We start from the raw sequence: 23,263 nt of genomic DNA on the forward strand, positions 1-23,263 counted from the left end.
AGCATAATGCGTTAGATTAGACTCACTGATGGCTTGCTTCCGGGCTTCTTTGGAGGGTGAGGATAAAAGGCTGCCAGTGAAGGTGTCTGTGTAAGAACTGCAGGAGAGGCTCCTCGACAGCACAGCCCCAGAGACGGATGTGAGAGGAGACAGTGGGCTCCTCGGTTTCTGGGTCACAGAGGTGTGTGAGATGATTCACACTGATAAATGCAACTGGTTTGCTGTGGGGGTTGAGGGTTGGTTTGTTTGGTTTTTTGGTGTTTTTTTTTTTGTTTGTTTGTTTGTTTTCTATAAAGGGCCAGCTGGTGACTATTTCATGCTTAGACTGTATGGTGTTTTTGCACCTGCTGATCTCTGCCACGGAAATGTGGAACCTAACGGGGCATCTGGGTCTGTGTAGCCACAGACAATATGAAGCACCATGGCAGGATCTATGCTGTGAGCTTCTCTGTTCCTGCCTGCTGGGCAGGCCTGTCTAAGGGACAAGCCTGACTAGGTCAGAATTGTTGAATCTCAGGCTTAGTGATTGACTGAGAGCTAAACTGCCCTTGGATTGAGTCAGAAGCCCACAGGGTGGAAAAGTGGCCTTTGATACTTGGAAATAGATACTCGAAAATGGTTTCTGGAAAAAAGAAAAATCTACCGTGGCCCCTCTACTGTTGTGAAATGGTTGGCTCAAAGAGATGAGGCTTCAGCGGCTGTTAAACGTGGCAGAGCGGGCCAAGGATGTGGCTCACTTGGTAGGCCACTTGGCTAGCACGCACAAGGTTCAGTCTCCAGCACCCTGTGAAACCAGGTGTAGTGGCATGTGCCAGCAATCTCAGCACCAAAGAGAAGGATGCAGGAGGATCAGCAATTCAAATCATCCTTGGATACATAAGAAGCTCAAGACCAGGCTGGGATTTGTGAGACCCTGTCCCAAGATGGAAGGGGGAGAAGAGGAGGAAGAGGGGAGAATGAGAGAGGAGGGAAGAGAAAGAGAGGGGAGGGGGAGGAAGAGGACAGAAGTCATAAAAAAACCAAAAGTCTGTCTCTATAGAGACATTCTAACTCCTTTAGACGATGTTGGTTCTCTTTAGATAAACCCGCACAACGCTTGTCACTGATATCTGACTACTCTTTCTCTGTGAATAAGTGATTTGCAAAACTTGACCTCAGCTTGACAGCAATTAATTAGTCAACCTTTTTGTTAAAAAAAAAAATATTTCCCTGCGAAAACATTTTTACGAAATCAAGTTGCCAGATAAGGCTGCCTTTACCTTTCCACCAAGCCCAAACATGCCCCTAACATCCTGCACATATAGATCACACAACGAAGAATCCGAATTCAGCATCAATTAGCAGCGGGAAGTGGTACGTTGCTGACAAGCTCCTCTTCTTTTGAAGACTTGGCATGTGAAATGTTATGATTAGGAATGAAAATGTTTAATTGGTCAGAACCGGAGGAGATGAGCAGAAGAGATGTGTCTCGCAGCTGAAAGGCTGTATGATTAGGCGTCGTGGATAGGAATTATACACTTAGAGTTGTGTCAGCGCTCATTTTCCTAAGAATTCATAATTAATGGCTTCTCGAGGACTGAAGCAGGTGTCATGCGTTCACTGAAATGTCCTTTTGTTGAGGTAACTATTAATTCACCAGCATAATGTAACAAACGAGGAGCTCTTGAAAGCCAGACCGCTAATTAAGAAGCGAAGGCTCTGTCAATGGCGCCTTTCTTCATTCTATTTGCTTCTGGGATTCGCATCGTTTCATCTTCTCCATCAGGATTCTCACTCCGCTCCCACTTGTGCCTGAGTGGGCCTGTGCTGCAGGTAGAACCGGAAGGGACCCTAGCTTTCCCTCTGTCTGGACTGTGGCTTAAATTGCAGATGAGTTCCATTCCTTCAGCCCAGTTCTTAGAAGTTCCCCTCCCCCCTTTTCTCTCAGCTTGGTCACAGCTTTCCTTTTGCTCTGTGGCTTCTGAGAGCATGGCAGACTTCAGCCACAGTCCCCAGCAACAGCCGCCTTTGCATGTTGCTAGTACTCAATCTTTATCTCCACCTCCTATCTTTCTAACTTCTCACAAAAGAAGCTGGCCATTCACATCTCCCTTCCTCTAGTGCTAACCCCTCCCCAGATGACAACCCATAGCTACACTAAGAAATGGGGCTGACCCTTGACCCCTCATCTTATCTGAGAACCATCCCAGTTTCTCTCTTCCCCATCTCCATCACTGCCACCACTGCCTTCTGTGGTCCTTGATGGTCTATCCCGAGCTCCTGCAACAACTTCTCTTAGGGATGCAAAATTGTGTCTCCCCTGATTCAAATGTTGATGCCCCAACCCTTAGTACCCTGGAGTAAGATCACACATAGACAGAAGGTAATATGTGTGTGTATTGCTTTTTACTCTCTGCCTAAGAGGCCACACTCTCAGATGCAACCAAGTAGAGATGGAAAATATTCCGAAAAAGCAAGGTGTTTGTCCCAGTGTGTATTGATTTCTCTCTTCAGTATTCCTAAGAAACACAGCATAATAGCTATCTGTATGTTATTTATATTGTATTAAGTATTATAAGTAATAGAGCCGTGATTTAGAGCATGGAGCTGGGGCTGGGGCACAGTGGTTGAGTGCATTTGAAGTGCACTTGAGGCTCTAGGTTCCCAATTACCACATAATAGATAAGAGACAAGAATCAGGGATTTCATTGTTTGTAGGGGGTCTTGCAACCAATCCTCCTGGGATACTGAGGTGTGTGTGTGTGCATGCATACATGTGTGTGCTTTTATTTATTTGTAAATGCATGGGTGGGTTCATTTATGCAGAATGCACATATGTGTATGTGCTGTGGTAGGTGTGAATTTATGTATACATGAATGTATGTGTGTGTGCACGCATGTGTACATTAAAAGTGCTTCTCATTTTTATAGTATGTAGATAGGGTTAAGAACTGACCCCACGACACCCAGTACTATTACAGGTATACAAGGGCATTTCTTGTCTGCACTCCCTCCCTCTACCCATTCTTACCTTGGCAACTCTGCCTTGGCCTGCAAATTTCGGCACTGCCATATCTTGGACACAGCAGACTGTTCACAGTCCTGGCCCTGTTCATCTCTTTGCTCTCTCCTCCTTCACAATAGCCGTGGGACCCTTTCTACTGTACCGTGTGCTCATCAGCAACCTCCTCTGGGGCCTGGCTGGAGCTCCCACATAGCACCCAGCCACAACTCTGTCATTGCCCACCCAGGGCTGGAAAGCTGGATCCTTCAAAAGACTGAGCTTTCAGGGCAGGGACCCTGGCAGGATCCAGCTGTCAGCATCTGCGGAACCTTGCTTTCCTTTCTTTCTACTGCAGTAGTCAATACTTTCCCACTGTTGCTTTAAAACAGAACGTTAACTTTCAGCTAAGAACCACCCTCTCAAACTGGGAGCCAGCAGTATGACTGGCTAGAAATAAGCAACAGTTAGCAGGTGTAAGCATTGACTACAACGCTGGCCCAGCCTCTCGCCAGCTTCTCCTTGGCTCTCTGGGGCTGCCTGGGTGGCAGCTCACAAGTCCTCAGAAGGCTACATTTCTAGACAATGTCCAACTGCAGCCCAGCCTGCTGGCCTATCCTGTCTTCCCCCTACCTTTCTCTGTTCCCTCTCTTGTTCTGTTCTCCCTTCCTTTCTCTCATCTACTCCCCCACCTCCTTCCTTTCTTTCCATCTCTTCCCCTTGTCCCTGCCTCATTTCCTCTACTCCCTTCCCTCTTTCTTTCTTTCTCTTTCTTTCTTTCTTTCTTTCTTTTTCTTTCTTTCTGTCTTTCTGCCTTTCTGTCTGTCTCTGTTCTCCCCTCTCTGACCTTTCCTGAAACCAGTGACAGCATCTTTTAACAGGATAGCAAGTGTCCCTGGCAGCCTGCAGGCTGGGCAGAGGGAAAGAAGGTGAAGCTTTTCCTAGACAATGCGGCGCCTTTCTCTGGCACTCAGTCCAAGGATCTGAGGGTGATGGTTTCCAGACACTGGTCCTCCGGGAACTTGGCAGCATGCTCTAACCCTGTGATATAAGATGTGAACTTTTGGGCTATTCATTCTGATGACACTGATTTATGAAAAAAGCAGCCACAGAACCTTCCGGAAACCTTGGGATTTCTCAGAACAACCAGCATGGCACCCCTGGCTCTGCATACCTGCCTCACCCCGCCATGGCTGCTCTCTGTATTCTACCTCTGCCCTGGCCACAACATACTATTTGAATGAATGAGCACCTTTGAGCCACCCCTCCTAAGGCCATTCTGTCTTTAGGTGTTTTGTAGACTATCTCCTTCCACAGAAAGCCCAGGCATAGGCATCTGACATGTGCCAGCTGCTGCTTTGGGGACCGCAGGATCATGGAGAAGCATCCTTTCCCTGCCTGGGTGCAGCACACTGTGTGGTTGATCAGATCTGACTGGCTCACTCCCAGTCTGTCTGCACTAAGAGGGAAGCCTTGTCTCCATTTCTCACTCCTGCCTGGCCACCATGACTGTCTGCCTCTCACATGGTTGTTACAACACACATCAGTTCATCCACATGCTGGACAGAGCTTGGTACAGGGTATGAGCTCTCAGAAAAAGTGTCTGACATTTGGACATTCTCTCCAGATTGTACTCCTTTTGTTTTCGTTTCTCATGTGAGGCAGGCTAGCATGAGAAACTCACTCTGCAGGATGACCTTGAACTTCTGATCCTTCTGCCTCTGTTCCCCAGTGCTGCAATTATGGATATAAATAAATTGTATATAGATTATGGGTATGCGTAGATCACATATAGGCTTGCAACCCTGTGGGGTCAGTATGTTATTACCATCTTCTGAAAGTGGTCAATTAAAGTTACTAAAGTGACCCAGCAAATGAACAGCAGCAGAGTCTAGATTTCAGCTTAGATCTTCCTTTTTGTACTGTAAAAACGTAACGGCTCACCTCTTAAGTGCTCTGGAGGTAGGAGGTTCTATGCTCCGCCACTTTTTCCCATTGCAGAAAAGCAGTACCATCTAAATAAAGTGGCCCAAGGCTCACATTTAGTTGGTGGTGGGTCGGAACCGAAATCCCCTGGGTCAGAGAGGAAAGGGCGTAGTCCTGATACTTACAGCTAGCTGCTAAGCCCAATGGCAGCACCCACAGGTCCTGGCAAGAGCCATGGAGCCAGAAGCAGATGTGTTCTTTTCTCACAGCTGTGCATGGCTGCTCAGTCTCCCCTCCCCCAACACACACACCGAGAAATGTGGTCTCAGCCAAGACCCCCCTGACAGTGCCCACAGAGAAACATTGTGTATGGGAGGGCAGGGGACTTGGAGACAGTCCAGCGTGTGCTCCTTCCCAGATGTACCAGTCCTTCGAGGGAGACTGGCTGCCAGGCACGGGTGTGAGCCAGCCTGGAATTGACTCCTAGCATTGAAGCACTGATGGGGTGATCTTGGGCAGTTTAGTTAACGTCAGTGGGCATCAGCATTCGGGTGTATGAAATGGGGGATCGTAACCAAGCATGGTTGTCCGTTGGAGTAAGGTGCGGGACAGTGCCTGGCACACTCCTCGTGAGGGTCACTGGTATGTCATCAGTTCCAAAGTCACAGAGACACAAGAGCATGAAGCTCTGAGGCAGAACTGTCTCTGTATGCCGAGTCTTTCTCTTTCAAGTCTCAAGACAAGGAGAAAAAGAAAACCAAAATTCAAAACACCGGAATTCTCCAGGTGGACATAAAACCGAGAATTCTTCATCTGCCCACCCTCAGGCTCCTCAAAGAAAACAAAAGTGTCCTTGAAGTGCCAGCTGGGGCCTCACCAACCCTGTGAGCTGTGGACACATGGAGTCGGTCCCTTGACCACACCGACTCTCTCCCAGTTGAGACTGCAGGGTCTTCCCACAGGAGGGTGACAGAGGAGGATCTCTTTGCTTGCCTGGCTTTCAGGGCGGAGCAGCAGGTAGCGGGAGCTGGAACTTGTTTCACTTTAGGAGCCTCCCTTTGTTACTTTGTCTGTGAATCAGGGCTGGGGGCGGTGGTTTGAGTGAAGAAGAGTTAGACACCCTGCCGCCATAGTGGATTTCAATAAAAGGAAGACGCCGTCTATTGTTTCTACACTGAACGTGGCCGGAATGGACTGAGCTGGGTCCTGTGCCTTGCAGGACTCCTCCTACTGCTCCTGAAAGGGACCCTGGACCACACACAGACCCAGCTTAGAAAGCCGCTGAGAGACAGTCTAAGCAATGGAGCTACAGACCAGAAACTGTGACTGAATAATTTTCTCAAGAAACAAAGGCAGTCAGAAGGGAAATCAGGCCTGGCTCCTCATTCTCTGAGGCTTTGCTACCAATTTCTCACACCTGCCTGTGGCTTGGCAGAGCATGGGTCGCTCGCTCCAGAGCCCCCTCATGGCGTGCTGCGCAGACGTCATATATGAGAGTAGTCCACAGAGCAATGGACACCGGTTTCTAACACAGGGCCAGAATGTATACACTGTATACTCTTCTCCGAAGAGGTCAAATATCTGACGGGCTGTGTGCAAATTCAAACTACCCTGTGAACTTTCCCTCTGGGTTCATCTTTAGAGCATATGGAACATCCCACCTCATCGTCTTCGAGTTTAGTACGCTTGCTTCTTTGCAGGGTAAATTTCTAACTTTGGGGCTATAGCAGATGATTACTGAAACCGTAAAATAAGCATGTTTAGTTATGTCAGATAAGGATGCTTCAGTAAAAATTAAGGTCATACTTAGAAAATAACTTTTTTTTTTTTTTTTTTTTTTTTTGCTGCTGCTGTTGGAAATAGGAGCTGGTTCTGAGAACTGTGACATCAGGCAGACATTCGAACAAGCTTGAACAGTGAAGTGGGGGCAGGGAAAAAAAATCCTGGCTTCCCCAAATACTTCGATAGGAACAAATAACAATGCAGGCATGCAGGATGTGGTATACTCGTTTAAAAATAATTCGCTCCCATGACCATGCAGTCACGCCTAAGATTTAAATTATTCGTGTGGCTTTCGCTTGACCAGTTGCTGGTTTGACAGCATTATGTCTGTGCGGGCTCATGGTCCTTGGGCATTTACCTCCTCTCTCCCCCTCCTCCCCCTTTCCTTTACTTCCTTTCCTTTTAGGCGTATGTTGAAACTATTAGACTCAAAGATGATGAAATACTCAAGGTCCAAACCAAAGAGGATGGCGATGTCTTCATGTGGCTGAAGCACGAAGCCACCCGCGGCAACGCAGCGGCACAGGTAAGCACAGGCCCGCCTTAGAGAGTCTGTCGGCCATCTCAGATGAGGGTTTGCTTCAGTAACAAAACCGCCCCATCCCCAGTGGCTTGAAGCAATGCCGCTATGCCTTCTGCTTGCCACCGTGTCCCATGGAAGTCTTTCTTGCAGCCTTAGAACCCAGGTGGATGAATGGGGCTTCTCTACATACTTCCAACGTCATCGTCAGGGCCACAGCCATGGCACGTCTGAGCCAAGCAGGCAACACTTCTGTTTATAAGGGGCCCAAGTCCCAGAGCATATCACATGGTCATTCTCAAGTTCAAGAGGCTGGGGTGTAGTCCTCCCACCCAACCAGAAAGAGAAGATTCCGGGGTATCTGCACCCTTAAAGATTTTTGTTGGTGCATGTGTCAGATAGCAAACAAGGAACAGCTTGAGTGGGAAAAATTAGATGGCCGTGTGTTCAGCCCGGAGAACAATCATGGTTTACAGAGTGTCAAGCCAGAGAGACTGACCTTGTCTCTCGAGCATCTGACTTCTCTGAGCAGAGTTTTAGGAGCCTGACTTGCAGCCGATGAAAAGCCCTCAGCTGCAGTTTGCTGAGGCTGACTTCACCAGAAGCCTTTTTCCCAAAGGAGGGCTTTAGCAGTGGGTGAGTGCTCCTTGGGAGCACTTCAGGCTGGGGAGGAGGCTCCAGCACTGCTGAGTGGTAGGAGTAGCAGAGATAAGAAAGGGACAAGAGTCAGAGGCACTAACAAAGTCTCCTGATAGGGCTCCCTAGAGATCTTCCTGGCACTTTAGTTGATACTGTCTTTGCTGGACATTGAAGGTATTGGTGTGGGGGCAGAAATAAGGTCAGACAATAAGTGGCCCACATGGGGCCAAATGATTAACAAAGGGGGCCCCTGCCCCCATTCTTGGGTTTATAACCCTGGCCTGCTGTCCTTCCAGTAGGGAGTAATGTAGTTATACAAATACCGTTTCTTGGGGGCTCCAGAGCTCACAGTGATCTTTTAACAGTGGACACTTACCTATTCCCTTTGGCAAATCTATATATGCACAAGCTTGTAGGAATTTTTGAGAGTGCTAGGTAAAGCCTTGTGGGATGTGTGTGTATGTGTGTATTTGGACCAGAACCAGAACTGGCTGGAACATATCTAGTGACCCCAGAACCAGACTCCTGTAGGAGGTACTGCCTTTGCCGTTTTGTCAGCAACCAGCAAGGAGGTCTGTCTTGGGACCTTTCCCAGTAGCTGATCTCTTCTGCACATTGCTGTCTCTGTCGTTGGATCCATCATGAGAGGAAGGCTAGGAGCTTTCAGGAGGCAAGAGCATATATATGTGTTGTAGCTTGTATTTATGCAAATATGTCTTCAGTCTCCTCCCCCTGTCTGAAAATAGTGTGTTTAAGTCTTTATTCTCCACCTAAAACATGTTATGTTATTATTAGCACATATTAATTATGTAATATGGGTTTCATTATGATATATATGCATAATGTATTTCAATTTTATTCACTCCTCCATCCTCCTACTCATTCCTTTCCTTAACTAGTCCCCTTTTACGTGTGTGTGTGTGTGTGTGTGTGTGTGTGAGAGAGAGAGAGAGGGGGGGGGGGAGAGGGAGAGGGAGAGAGAGAGAGAGAGAGAGAGAGAGAAGCAGGAAAAGGAGAGGAAAAGAAAGAGAGGAAAGGAGGGATAGGGAGGGGAAACCCCTGAGTTTCATGAGGGTTGTTTACAGGAGCATGGGTACCACTGGAGACAATATCTCTCCATCCCTCATCAGCTGTTAACGTAGGGAAGGGTGAGGACCCACGAACCCCTCGCCCTTCCGTGATGGAGTGTTTAGAGTCCTGTTCTTATTGAGGCAATATGCAGGTAATATCAACCACTGTGACATCAGGAGTGACAGGTGTCATGGGGGGCTGGAGCAACAGCTCAGCAGTTAAGAGCACTTACTGCTCTTGCAGAGACCCCAGGTTCAGTTCCCAATATTCTCATGGTGGCTCCCTACTGCCTGTAATTCCAGTTCCAGAGGATCTGATGCCCTCTTCTGGTCACCAGCAGCTCCTGCATGCCTGTGGTGCACCCAGACTTTCTTGGATACCCACACATGCCCTTAAAAATAATAAATAAACCTTAAAAAAATGAAGGAGCCTGGTGAGATGGCTGAGTTGATACCCAGCTTATCTGAATTTGTTCAATGGGATCTACATGGTGGAAAGAAAGAGCCAACTCCTGCAAGTTGTCCCAGACCTATGACAGCGGCCCGTGAACGCGCGCGCACACACACACACACACACACACACCTATCCCCACTGCTTCCTCCGGCTCTTGCGTTCTTTCTGCCTCTTCTTCTAAGACATTCCCTGAGCCTTCGAGGGGTGATACAGATGTCCCTTTGGTGGCTGGCCGTTCAACCTAGAACATTTTACATTAGATTGGCCCGCCCACTCCCTCAAGTGTCATGTGATTCTAAATCGCTCTTGTCTTTAAGCAACGATTGGCCCAGATGCTGTTCTGGGGGCAGCAAGGGGTGGCCAAGAATCCAGAGGCTGCCATCGAGTGGTACGCTAAGGGGGCCCTGGAGACCGAGGATCCTGCCCTGATCTATGACTACGCCATCGTGCTATTCAAGGTAAGAATCACCGGTCTAAAATTGTTCGATTCTGATCATAGACATCCCGAGACGTTTCCTGTGGGCGTGCAGGCAAACAGGGAGTCTTAGAACAAGCTGCTGTCACCTGTGATGGAGAGGGACACCGCTGAAAAGGAAGAGTCAGAAGCACTTCCCTGGGCTCAATTTTAATTGACAATCTTACACTTGTCTCCTGGCTTCTCTATACCTCTGTGACATTCTGAAGGAGACACCCATATTTCCTGGCTTGGTGCATGGCCGCCAGCCTCATAGGGGCTGCACATTTGTCTCTGGTTCAATAGAGTGTGTGCTTGGGCCAGATTCCAGTGATGGGGCGGGGGGGGGGGGGAGTGAACCTGGTTGCTGTCTAAGGAGGAAGGGCAGAGAAGAGTCCAGGAGACAGAGGGCAGGTATTAGAGTTCTGCCCCTGCGCGCATTGTGGGTATCATTGAAGAAATTTATATCCTGGGATGATGCTTGTGGCCATGGACGGAATGAAACAATATGACCAGTGGGGTTTAAAATCTGTACCACACGTGTGCCCTTTACAAGAAAATCATTATTTCCACCAATGAGTGGGGCATTTGCTCCCTGCCTCACATAAACTAGCACATTGAATCCTCATGGCCAGGGAGTGCTATAGGTCATTTTAGTGTCGTATTCTCATATAGAGCAGCAGAGACACAGAGTGGTTTTGTAACTATCCCAGGGTCACCCAACCTATGCATTTCGCACCTGGGGCAGGGATCCAGGCAGACTGGCTTTATGGCAGTGATCTGCATGCCCAAATGCAGATGTAGAAAACCACTAATCTCAGGAAAGTCTCCCATCCAAGCACAAATCAAACTTGGCCCCACTTAGCTTCCGAAATCAGACTGGAGCAGGTGCACTCAGGGTGGAATGGCTGCAGACCTCAGCTTGGAAATGGAGACACTTTGGCTTTGAGAAGAAAATCCTTGGACCTTATGCCCATGCCCCCAGACGAATGTCATCAAATAACAATGTGTCACCTGTGTGCCTGGCCAGACCTGTGTCCAGATCCACGGCTGTGGCCGCTCACTCACCAACAGCCATGATGTCGCTACAACTCAATCCTCTAAACCCTACTGAAGCCTGAAAATCTAATGGTTGTTACGGTTTCCAAATTGAGGCCTAGACCTTCTCTTTCCAGGCACCAAATTGACAGAAATTATCTGAATCTTCTCCATATGCCATGTATTTATCTAATACACATCCATTCTGTGCTGGCCACATGCCAACCTCGGCGCTGAGTGGAGGGACATATGGAGACATCCCTGGCCTCGGGGGGCTCATACGCTGGAGGGGAAGACCGAGGACAGAAACGGGGTAGCAGAGAGACACTTGTCCACCAGAGTTGGGGCTGGACACTGTGCAAAGTCCAGAGAAGAAGGAGGCGTAGTTGGGCACTATTTCTGCCCACAGGATCTGATGGTGTAGAATGGGATGCACAGACGGGCATTTGTGACTGTGGGTGACATGTTTCCTCGGATGCCATTTCCCAGATCTCAAAGCTGCTTTTGTTTTGCCAGTGCTACTGAATTCTGCCTAAGTTATCTCTGGGTATGGTGCAGGAAGCCTTTATCCGCATCTCAGAGAAGAGCATCGCTTCTGGCAAAGAGCTCTTTTTAATTACAGCCCACATAGAAGGGTCTCCCGTGGAAATGGGAATTCATGGGCATCTCTGGGTGTCAAGGCAATGGTGTGCATTGGCTGTGTAGGGCACCCAACATACCACATGCAAAGATGACATACCAACATACCACATGCAAAGATGACATACCAACATACCACATGCAAAGATGACATGCCAACATACCACATGCAAAGATGACATGCCAACATACCACATGCAAAGATGACATATCAACATACCACATGCAAAGATGACATGCTAACATACCACATGCAAAGATGACATACCAACATACCACATGCAAAGATGACATGCCAACATACCACATGCAAAGATGACATGCCAACATACCACATACCAACATACCACATGCAAAGATGACATACCAACATACCACATGCAAAGATGACATGCCAACATACCACATGCAAAGATGACATACCAACATACCACATGCAAAGATGACATGCCAACATACCACATGCAAAGATGACATACCAACATACCACATGCAAAGATGACATGCCAACATATCACATGCAAAGATGACATGCCAACATATCACATGCAAAGATGACATGCCAACATATCACATGCAAAGATGACATGCCAACATATCACATGCAAAGATGACATACCAACATACCACATGCAAAGATGACATGCCAACATACCACATGCAAAGATGACACCAGAGTGGGTGTGGCTTATCCAAAGCGGTCAAGAGCATCATATCTTATATTTGCCGATTGTGGAACTTTGGCTTAGACTCGGTGTTGTCCTCTGTCACGGCATTCACAGGCTGTCCACTGAGCACACACTCTGCCTGTGTTTGGCATTGGGCTCATTTAAGAACTTCCAGTACTGCTCAGATTAGCATGTGGTGCAGGCTTTGTTTGAGACGTTACATGATAAAGCTGACGAGAATACTAGATTAAACAGCAAGGACTGCTGGAAACAAAGCCATGGAAAGCACAGTGTCTGGTTTAGGGATCTGCTGTGTTTCTGTGAGCCTTTGTCCTGTTTTCATTCCTATAAAACAGAGAACTGTGGAAGATGAACCTTGTATTCTACCAGGATTAGATGTCCTGTTATTCTGCTGTCTCTGATGCTTCTCAGGCAGCCCAAGTGTTCTCTTGTTCCCCAACTCTTCCAAGTGTACAGATGTGTCCTCAGCCTCTGCCTGATTAAATGGCATAATGGCATTGTTGTAGTTCAGGCTCCTATTGCTTTGATGAAACACCATGACCAAAAGCAAGTTGGAGAGGAAAGGGTTTATTGTTGTTCATCGTCAGAGGAAATCGGGACAGGAACTCAGACAGGGCAGAAACCTGGAGGCAGGAGGGGATGCAGAAGCCATGGAGGGGTGCTGCTTACTTACTTGCTCCCCATGGCTTGCTCAGCCTGCTTTCTTCTAGAACCCAGGTTCTTCTAGAACCAGCCTAGGGACAGCACCACCCACAATGGACTCCCCCCCCCCATTAAGAAAATGCCCTATAAACTTGCCTACAACCCAATCTTATGGAAGCATTTCCCTCTTCTCAGATGACGTTAGCTTGTTTCAGGTTCACATAAAACTAGACAGCACAGAGATACTTCTGAAAAAAAAAAAACATTTTCATTCTACCTTTCACTTTGGTTTTACTAAATAATTACGGTCCAGTAGAAACATGGGCAGAATTTAACCTTCAGTTTGATTCTTATTTCTACTGGTGGTCCTTAAAAATATAGATCTAAGCAAACCCTCGTCTTTTCCATACTATGCAGGGAGTTAGGAGTCATTATACCTCTTTACACAGTAACAGTGTGGTATGGTGGTCATAGACTTAGCCTGCTTGCGTGTGTTCAAATCCTGCCTCGTGCTCTCACATATTATGCAATTCTGGGAAGTCTGGGGTAGATGGGAATGTCAGTGGCTCCCTGTACAGTGGCTATGATGGTTGGTTGGATGTGGTGATGGGGGTGCTGCCCCATGATCATCTGGTGTGTTAATCACCAGCTCCAGTTCTTCTAGAGCCAACCAAACGGAGCGAAGAAAGCCCTCCCGTGGTCATATCGTGTGACCCTGTGAGTCTTATCCGGGTTAAGGAAGATCCACTAAAGCATTGGGAGAGTGGAAGTGACTCACAATTATGAATAAATTTGGAGCGACAGAGACCTTCAGCTGACTTCCCTCTTGCCATCAGACTTGGGTCAAGATCTCAGAGACATCTTTTCTGCCCACTCTTGGACCCACCATTTCTGCACATAGTCCTTTAGACCCCATAGAAAGTCCTTTGACAACAGGAACTGCAAAACCTACCTCTGTATACAGAGGACAAGCCACTGCTGGTGGAGCTCTCCCGTCTGCTAGAAAGAATCTTGTTAGCGTCCGTCACTTGCCTTGGAGGCAGGTAACTGCTTTCTCAGGGTCCTTTCTCCTTTACAGCACACTCTCACTCCGATCAGGAAGCCACAGCGTCACACCCTGGGGACCTGCGCCAGTAACTCTTGATTGTTCAACACAGATAACATGCCTTTATCTGGGCATCAAATTAGATAATTCCAGAGGAAAGCCCCCGGGATGACCAAATCCATCCAACCTGCCTTACAGCTTCTTCCCCAGCACCTGTGGAATGATGGGGGGAAGTTCCTATTGCTGATGAGCTGGGAGGTTGGGGCTTGTTCCTCTCCCGCTAACATGAACAAGATGATGATGATGGTGGTGGTGACAACAACAGCGATGATAATCTTGCAATACTGCTGTGCTAGAAAGGCTTAAGATTGTGTGTGGGTTTTCTTTTTTCTTTTTTTTAATTCTAAAGGTTCAGGGTTTGTTTGCAAGCGTTTTCTATTGAACGCCAGTGTCTCTGTGTGATGCTTGTGGGGATTCGGGATTCATTTTCCTCGTAACCATTGCTGTTTGTCAATGTTTAGGGTCAAGGAGTTAAAAAGAACAGACGGCTCGCCTTAGAGCTCATGAAGAAAGCCGCTTCCAAGGTAACCTGTGCATATTGTCGGGAGGTAACAGCGCCTCACACCCACGCTCTCAGAAAGCTGCGCAAGGAAAGGGCCAGCTTTCTTCCACAAAGCAGAGGTGGAAGTGAGGTGGGGAGGGGTCCCCCGTGCAGCAACTAGTCATTTTTATGTTATAACACATACATAATCTTCCCACAATGGGGACAGCACCGTTCAAAGGCTGAATGTACCTTACCGCCAATAGAATCTGGTCTGATTTTGTTTGAAGGCTAAAATTACAATCACGAGCTTCCCTGATAACAAGCAGTGGGGCTCCTGGAAACTGAATGGGGAGAAAGGCCATTGAATTAGGAAAACCAAAGCCGAATTTCCTGGAAAGTTAACCCTGTTCTGACCAATTCCCATTTCCTTCCTGTGCTTTGGTAATGGGCTGTTCACAGAGATCCTCACCATGGTCAGAGCTTTATGAAGCCTTTTGCCTCTGCCACTGCTTATATTCCAGTAGTACCTTCAGTCAGCTGGTTCCAAGAGAACCCTGCACTGGCGGCCAGAACATCCCTTGAAAGAAGACACGGGGTGCACACATGCACACATATGTGTGCATGCAGGCAGGTGCAAATGCATGGACACTAGTCCTCCCATGCTACCACATGCACCTGTGTCCAAATGTGCATGTGAATAGATTCTAAGAAGCCACTCTGATTCTCCACCTCGCTAGGATCCTCTATTGCTCTTTACAGCCCCTGGTGGTCCATTGTTCTCAAGGCTTCTAAAAATAACCATGCTAATTTTTCTTCCCAATTCTTTTTCTTGGGGGGAGCTCAGAACATCCTGCCCCATAGGAGAGGAATTTGAGTTAGGGAGTCAGAAATTCAGAAGGCTTATCTATCTATGTGTTAGCAGTGCACATGACCCTGTTTTTTTTTTTTACTTATTTTTTTTTTACATTTTATATACCAACCCCAGCCCCCCCCTTCCCTTCTCCTGTTTCCCCCACCCCTCTCCCTCCCTGCCCCCCATCCACTCCTCAGAGGGGGTTCGCCTCCATTGGAGAGTCAACAAAGTCTGGCATACCAAGTTGAGGCAGGACCACCCCCCCCCCCCCCGCCCCAGTATCAAGGCTGAGCAAGGTAACCCACCATAAGGAATGGGCTCCAAAAAGCCAGTTTATGCACCTGGGATAAGTTCTGGGCCCACTGCCAGTGTTCCCACCACAAAAGATCAACTATATAACTGTCACCCACATTCAGAAGGCCTAGATTGCTCCCATGCAAGTTCCCCAGCTGTCAGTCCAGAGTCCCCGAGTTCCCATGAGCTCCAGGAAGATGTCTCTGTGGATTTCCCCAATCATCATCTTGACTCCTCTTGCTCATCATGGCCCCTCCTCCCTCTCTTCAGCTGAACTCCAGGAGCTCAGCCCAGTGCTTGGCTGTGATGATCCTGTTTGTTATGTGCATACGTACTATTGTGATGATCCTGCTTGTTATGTGCATACGTACTATTGGCCTAACCCAAGTGATGCACAGAAAGAGAAGCAGCTCATTAACGGTCATTGATGGTGCTGAGTCCAGGGCATCCTCAAGTGTGAGGTTGCATCTCTTTAGCGCCCCTAGTGGTGAATTCACATTCAGCCTGCTTTATTTCAGATTACAAAACATTTTGGAGTCTCTGTGCCTTAAACGCTGTGTGATTCTCACTCTCATTGGCAAGGACTCACTGGGGGCCTCGTGTTTGATGGGGACTGTGGGGGAAAGATGCCTACAACTCGAATTTTGGAATTTGGAGACGCACAGAGGCAGATGTGTTGATCCAGTTTAATAGAGGTCCAGAACAAGGGCTAAGGGCTAAGAACTAAGTAATATGACAGGATTTCTTGTGGGATCCTAAACTGAAATGAACCCAGAGCAATTCCCAAAGAAGCGCTAGCTTTTGGCTTGTGGTGGGGCATCGGAATCAGGCTGTGTGCTCTCCAGCTGAGCAATGGAAAGCCATTCGGATGTTACTGTGGGCATGGCCCCAGAATTTTGCTGCCAGTTTATAGGATGCCTTGGTCTATTACTTCTTTAGACAGAGTTATAGTACTTGCAGGGAATTTAGGTTGCCCCAGGCGTGTAAGATGCTCTGTGAAGGTCGTGTGCAGACTCCACTCAGGTGTCTCTGTTGGTCTGCGTGTCTTGATGGCCTGCAAGAATGGCCTCCACCTTAAGGGTAGAGGGTTTTGTTTTGCACCTGCATTCAGGGTGCAGATTTCACCCATCTGGCACTTGTTCGAAAGTGTCTACTGTGCTGGAGATAAAAACCAAGATGTCAGTTCCTCCTGGATGCAAGGGGAGGCTAAAATGCCTACGTCCACAATGAGACTGTCCTTACAAGTCTGCAGATGCAAGGGCACTCTTGGTCCCTCCCATCCTTTTTCCCTCTCTGGTCTTTAGGTCAGGCAAGAACTGAGAAATAAGAACTCAGTGTGCATGCAGGTGTGTTATGGCAGGGCAGGAGGCTCTCTTGGGATTATTCTTGCCCTGCAAGACAGTCGAGTTTCATCATCTGTGCATCTGTGAGAACAGGAAAGGGTCCCCGATGAAATACACTCAGGAAGGACAAGGACGCTGGAGGACAGATTGACACAAACAGCTCCCTCCCTGGAGCTGATATTACTAGCTCCATGTTGAAACCTTCCCTCACCATCCTTGTCTGCGGCTCCAGTCCCTGTCAGAGCCTGAATCCCATCAGAACTGGAGATGCCAGCTCATCTCAGAGCCCCGAAGCTGTGCAAGTAGATTGTCACAGTTGCTGCCCTCAGAGGCTTGTTGGTGTTCAGGGGAGAGGACTCAACAGATGGGCAGGCGGGTCGCCTAGAAACTATCCCAGCCAGGGCGGGTTTCAATCTTAGACATCCTGCTGCCGCCCGATTCTCGTGAATTTGAAGGGCATACAGGATCCTGCTGGGTAAGGAGTGGCATTTGCAGGGGTGTTGCGTAAGAGCCCATAGGCACTGAGAGATGATTTGGGGGACCAGCATCACTATTGAGGCTGCAAGGCAGAAAACCCAGCAGCAGCCGGCCATAAACCACCTGGGAAGTCTCTCAGGCAGGCTCGTGCTGTCTAGCCGTTATCGTTCCTCCAGTGACATCTGCCCCTCGAAAAAGAGAAAGACTCGGGGAGAATGCCGCCACAGCAACTGCTTCCAGATGGCTTTAGATTTTGTTAAAATAATAATAGTAATAATAATTTCCCTCTTGTTATAAAATTCAGGGATTACATCAGGCCGTCAATGGCCTGGGATGGTATTACCACAAATTCAGGAAAAATTATGCCAAAGCAGCAAAATACTGGTTAAAAGCAGAAGAAATGGGGAACCCAGATGCATCATACAACCTTGGGGTCCTGTATCTGGATGGCATTTTCCCGGGAGTTTCTGGAAGGAATCTGGTGAGTGAACCTGAGAGGGCTCCATGCCTGGCCAGTGGCTGGTTGGGAATGCTTGGGGAAGGTTTGCGAGGGCTCAGACCTACAGGAGGCGTGGTGGCATGGGAGGTGTGTAAGAACATGACCTGAGGCATGGGCGTGCCCTCAAGGAGCTCAGTGAGGAGGGCATGGCGACCTTAGCCAGTGGGAGCTCATCCTAGTGCTTCCAGGGAGCAGAACCAAGGACAGCCAGAGCATCCATGAAGTCTTTGTGGCAGAGGAAGGCTTGAGTAGAGGATGATAACGGGAATTATCCACCATGGGAGAGCAAGAGATGGTTCAGGGAAACTGGCCTTCTAAGATACAGAAAGGGCCAAGGGCTGGTAGAGTTGCCAGAGGTGAGACCAAAGTTACAAACCAAAGAACAGAGGCCATGTTTGGTGCTTCCTGGGCACTTCCTCAATGCCAAGCACTTCAGAAGTTTGGAAGATGGCAGGTTCATATGTACCAGCCTCTGAAACATCAGCTATGTCTGTGCCCATCTTCTGGAATGGGCCACCAGATCTCTGAGTCATTAGAGTCGTACACTTAGTTTAAGTCAGGACCTAGACCCTGATGTGATGTGGGAACCCTCTCTTCATGGTCACACTGCTGATGGGAGTCATAACTCAGAACTGTGACATATAGCCCCCTCTGCCAGGCACACAGCAGTGGACATACCGGTCCCTGTCCTAATGAGAGGGACAAAGAGGCTGGAACTAGAGGAGATTGGGGGATGCTGTTTTAGAAGGGGGGTCATGAACAACTCCTCTGATGACATTGTAACTTATTAAGTAGTCAGGGCAAGCCTTGAATTTCTGAGCCTCCTTCCTTCACCCCTCAAGGACTAGGATTACAAGTGTGTACCGCCGCGTCTGGTTTCAGAAGCCACATTTACTGTGGAAAACAACAACAACGACAACAACATACCAGAACCAAACACAACAAAAGAGGTTTGGAAAGAATAAGACCACATGGCTGGACAGACGGCAAGCAGAGATTCAACCCCAAGTCCCTCTTGCTTATAAAGACCATGCTTTTTAAAAAAACAGTAGTTCGCTACCCTTCTGAGAAATATTGGTGACCAGTGGAAATTGGTACACACACACACACGCACACACACACATACACACGCATGCACTAAATGTTTGTTTTCCTCCTTCCCTCCACCTCTCCCCGGCTGCACTACAGCTGAGATCCCTGTGCATTGCAAATGTCTGGTAGCTCTCCCACACATCTGCGAGCGTGGATCCATTCCCCGCCACTTTCTAATTCTCACTTCCGCACTAGACGCGCATGAGCGTAAAGAAAGGTATTAAGTGAGGTTAGGAAAGCAAATGCTGGCGTTCTCACCCTGTGCCACTCCTGTCACACGCCTCCATCGAGCCTGCAGAGGTTTTGTGAGGACCCAGTGAGGTGACAGCACGCCCCTGGATGCATGGTGTCGTCTTTATTGGGTAAACTTAATCAACAGAATAGTTCTCAGTGAAGCTGTATATCCCGGGCCTCTGGGACGAGCTCCCTGTTTGAAGCTCTCTTGACCTGGTTTGCTCTGAAGTGTCAGAAGACATAAGCCTGTGATCGTGTGGGGCTTCAAGTACCTGCGACCTCGGCCGTGCCAAAGGCGCTGCGGCCAGGAGGGCTGTGCACTAATGAGGGGGTCTCCTGTTCATCTCGTTACAGACGCTAGCTGGTGAATACTTCCACAAGGCCGCACAAGGAGGGCACATCGAAGGGACGCTGTGGTGTTCTCTTTACTATATCACTGGCAACCTGGAGACCTTCCCTAGAGATCCTGAGAAAGCTGTTGTGTAAGAATCTGCCAAATGTCCCCTACCATTGAAAAGCCACATCCTCAACTCACCTTGCCTGACAAAAGAAATATCTCTCTCCCCTCCCTCCTCCCTCTCTCCTGCTCCTTTCTCATTGCCCCCCCTCACTGATTATTTCTTTATCTCTCATTGAACGTTTTAAAGTTCAGTTTTTACATTTATCATTTATGCATGCCTGTAGATTTAAAAGTGGGGGAACCCAAATAATTGGGGATGCAGAGAGGGCTCAGAGGTTAAGAGCACTTGCTGCCCCTGCAGAAGACTTAGGTTTGAGTCTAAACACCGCATAGCTGCTCATAACCATTTATAGTCCCACTTCCAGGGGATCTGATGCCCTCTTTGAACCTCCCCGAAATGCGTTACACAGATATACATGTAAGTAAACAACCACAAAATTAAAACACATAAAATTAAAATAAGAAAGAAAACCAAATACTTGACAAGCAGAGTATTTTAATTTTTTTTTTAATTAAAAAAATTCAGCAAGACAAAACAAGCAATCCCAGTCCCCACCCTCCACTCCAGTTCCTGGTCCCGAGAGCACGGCACAGTCTGACTGTTATTTCTTCTTTCTCCATCTCTAAGCAGCATGTTCTCCACACTGGTCTCGGTACTCTCACCACAGGCCTTGTGTGGTGGTGCTTCCCCGGGGGAATGAAGGCATTTCTCTGCTGCCTCCCAGGACCCAGCACCCCAAGGCTTCCTGTCTGCTGCCATCTTCCCCGGGAGTTTTTTGTCTTGGTGAGAATAGTATCAGGGCTGAGTTAATATGACTAAGCCATGAATCAAGGTAATCATACTATCCTAGGTTTTTCTTTCTTACATAAGCTTCTATTGAGGAATTATTATTTTCTTCTCTCTATGTATCATTTTCATATTCTTTTTAAAAAAATAAACCTTTATTTAGTTTTCAATTTTATAATTTCATATGGATGGGTGTTTTGGCTGCACATCTGTCTGCATACCGCATGTGTGCCTGGTGCCCAAGGAGACTGGCAGAGCTCATCAGATACCCTGGAACTGGAGTTACGGGTGATTGTGAGCAATAATGTGGGTGCTGGGAACCATACCCGGGTCCTCTGGAAGAGCAGTCAGTGCTCTTAACTGCTGAGCCATCTTTCCAGTCCCATCATATTTCTGTATTCTTGATCCAGTTCTCCTGTCACTTAAACCCCCTCTCTCTCAGTGTGCCCAGACACATTGGGTCTGTTCCATCGGGTCTATTCTACTAAGTTAATCTTCTCACGGTGTTTCTCCTGGAGTCTTTGTGGGGGCTCCGTTTTGGGTTGTGATCCTGACATTGACTTTGCCCCCACACTGGGACTTCTCCTTCCTTCTGTGTTTGGCAGTGTTCTGACACTCCAGGCTGGCCCTTGTCTTTCTCAGTCCTCTTCTCAGAGTTTTGTTGGAACATACTCCGCAATAACTTCCTGAAGATTGGCGAGGCGGCCTGTTTTAAAAACAGATTCATTTATTTTTACTTCATGTGTGTTTTGCCTGCACGTAAATCTGTGTACCATGTGACTGCAGTGCCCACCATGGTCGAGAGAGGGCATCTGATCCCCTGGACTAGAGTTGTGAACAGTGTCAGGCCTCATATGGGCACAGAACCCAGGTCCTCTGCAAGAGCATCAAGTGCTCTCACCCACTGAGCCCTCTCTCCAGCCACCTAGCAGGCACATTTCTCAAGTCTTGCTTACCCAAAATGCTTTTCAGAGTCTGGCCTTTTGCGGCTCTCGGATGAGATGCCGTCTTGTGCCTGCCCTGCAGGGCTTTAGAAGCTTTCTGCATTTTTAACAGGTTACAAAGCAAACAAAGAAAAACCATTTATGACCTACGAAGTTTATATCTCACCCTTTTTAGAAGAGAGAAAACATGGCTGACCCTGCCTTTGGCTCCAGCTCACCTGTAGCCTGACTCCCTTAAAGGATGTTTCCCTAAGACAGTTGGGATCAAATCCATCTGACCTCACCTTAGTGAGAAAACGCAGGCTAATTTGAAGCCCTTTCTCATTGTTATGTAGGGTATTGGGGTGAACATTCACTCTGTGTAGATTTTCTCAGTACTCTTTTGTCCATGATGATCAGAGAGTGTATTTGCAATGACCTCATGTAAAGCACTCCCGTGTCTGCTGTACGGTCTATGCGCGTGAGTCAGGAACCAGGGTGGAGATTTAAAAAACGCACGCACACAGACAGACAGAGACACAGGACACAGGTCATCCTTGAGACAAGAATGCCAAGAGTGTCGATTTTCTTGTGCTCTGGGGCAGCTTATATAGGACTCGGGCCACACCCCAGCTCTCGGGATCTTTCAGCTGCAGACCCATCACTCCCCTGCCATCAGGGTCTTGTACTCAGAGCAGCTGCAGGCTGCTCAGAGCAGAGAAAGACAAGTTGTTTACAGGAAATTCAGGGTCTGGTGGTCTGCAGTCCCCAACAACCTCAGTCCTTGGGAACTTGCTGGAGCATGCTCGATGAACAGTATGTTGACAATTTGGTCAATGCTTTCTGCTCTCTTTAAAACAGGCTCTTCTAAACTCATTGGGTAGGAGTATGCGTGGGTATGAGCATACATACATACATACATACATACATACATACAGCTATGTCTGCATACATCGCTACACTAAGTTTGTTGATTGCATTGTTTAGACCTTCTGTCTTCCTTCTGGCTTTTCTTATTCTGCTTGTTAAGCCATTTACTGAAAGAAACGTGTTCGAACTCTCTGTGTATATAGACTTAACTTATTTCCTTGGAGTTTTATCAGTTTTGTGCTGTATATTGTGGGTTTATGTAATTGGATCGCATAGATTTATTTTGCTTTTCTATGACTCTTTCATAATTTTACAGTGTTCTTGTTATCTCTGTTAATGGGCACTGCTAACTTAGTCTCCATTTACTTTAATTGGTTCTCTGTCCTTTAATGTATCACTTTTTTCTTTATTGTATAGCAGCATGGAGTTGGGTTTTTATACAAATTATTCCATCTGACAGTTTTAGTTTTTAATTGACATATTTAGCTCATTTACATTTAGTGCAATTGTAGATACACTTGGTTTTAAAATCTAATACTTTAGGACTAGAGAGATGGCATATTGGTTAAGAGTACTTATTGCTCTTCCAGAGGACACTCCTGAGGACTCGTAGACAACTACAGCTTCAGTTCTAGGGAATCCAGTGCCTCTGACCACTAGAGAGCACCAGGCATGCATGGGTATACATATAGATGTGTAGGCAAACACTTATACACACCAAATAAAATAAATAAACCTTTAAATATATTATTTTATTATTTCCTGTTACCTTATCTGGTTCATTTTCCATCTTTGGTTTCCTCTTTTCTTATTCTTCTTTTGTATTAATTGTTTTATAAGTTATTCTATCCCCCCACTAACTTATAGCTATTTATTTTTATACTTTTTATTTCTTTGGTTTTGGTTTTTGACATAAGTTTCTCTATGTAGTTTTGCCTGTCCTGGAGCTCACTATGTAGACTGAGCTGGTATCAAACTTACAGAAATTCTCTTGCTTCTGCCTCCCAAG

The 23,263-nt window shown here is 47.4% G+C and overlaps 1 protein-coding gene across 1 annotated transcript in view; it reads left to right on the forward strand.

The window, feature by feature from the left end:
• Sel1l3 (SEL1L family member 3) overlaps window positions 1-23,263 on the forward strand; it is a 110,526-nt gene that overhangs the window by 60,656 nt on the left and 26,607 nt on the right. The window contains exons 12-16 of the mRNA XM_041671294.1: window positions 7,095-7,214; window positions 9,689-9,829; window positions 14,400-14,462; window positions 17,694-17,870; window positions 19,569-19,696. Of these exons, the coding sequence (XP_041527228.1) occupies window positions 7,095-7,214; window positions 9,689-9,829; window positions 14,400-14,462; window positions 17,694-17,870; window positions 19,569-19,696 (629 nt within the window). The remainder of the gene's footprint in view (window positions 1-7,094; window positions 7,215-9,688; window positions 9,830-14,399; window positions 14,463-17,693; window positions 17,871-19,568; window positions 19,697-23,263) is intronic.

The sequence above is a fragment of the Microtus oregoni genome, unplaced genomic scaffold (genome assembly GCF_018167655.1).
Source record: "Microtus oregoni isolate MIOR12 unplaced genomic scaffold, Mior012 000021F_ref0000039, whole genome shotgun sequence".
NCBI lineage: Eukaryota > Metazoa > Chordata > Mammalia > Rodentia > Cricetidae > Microtus > Microtus oregoni.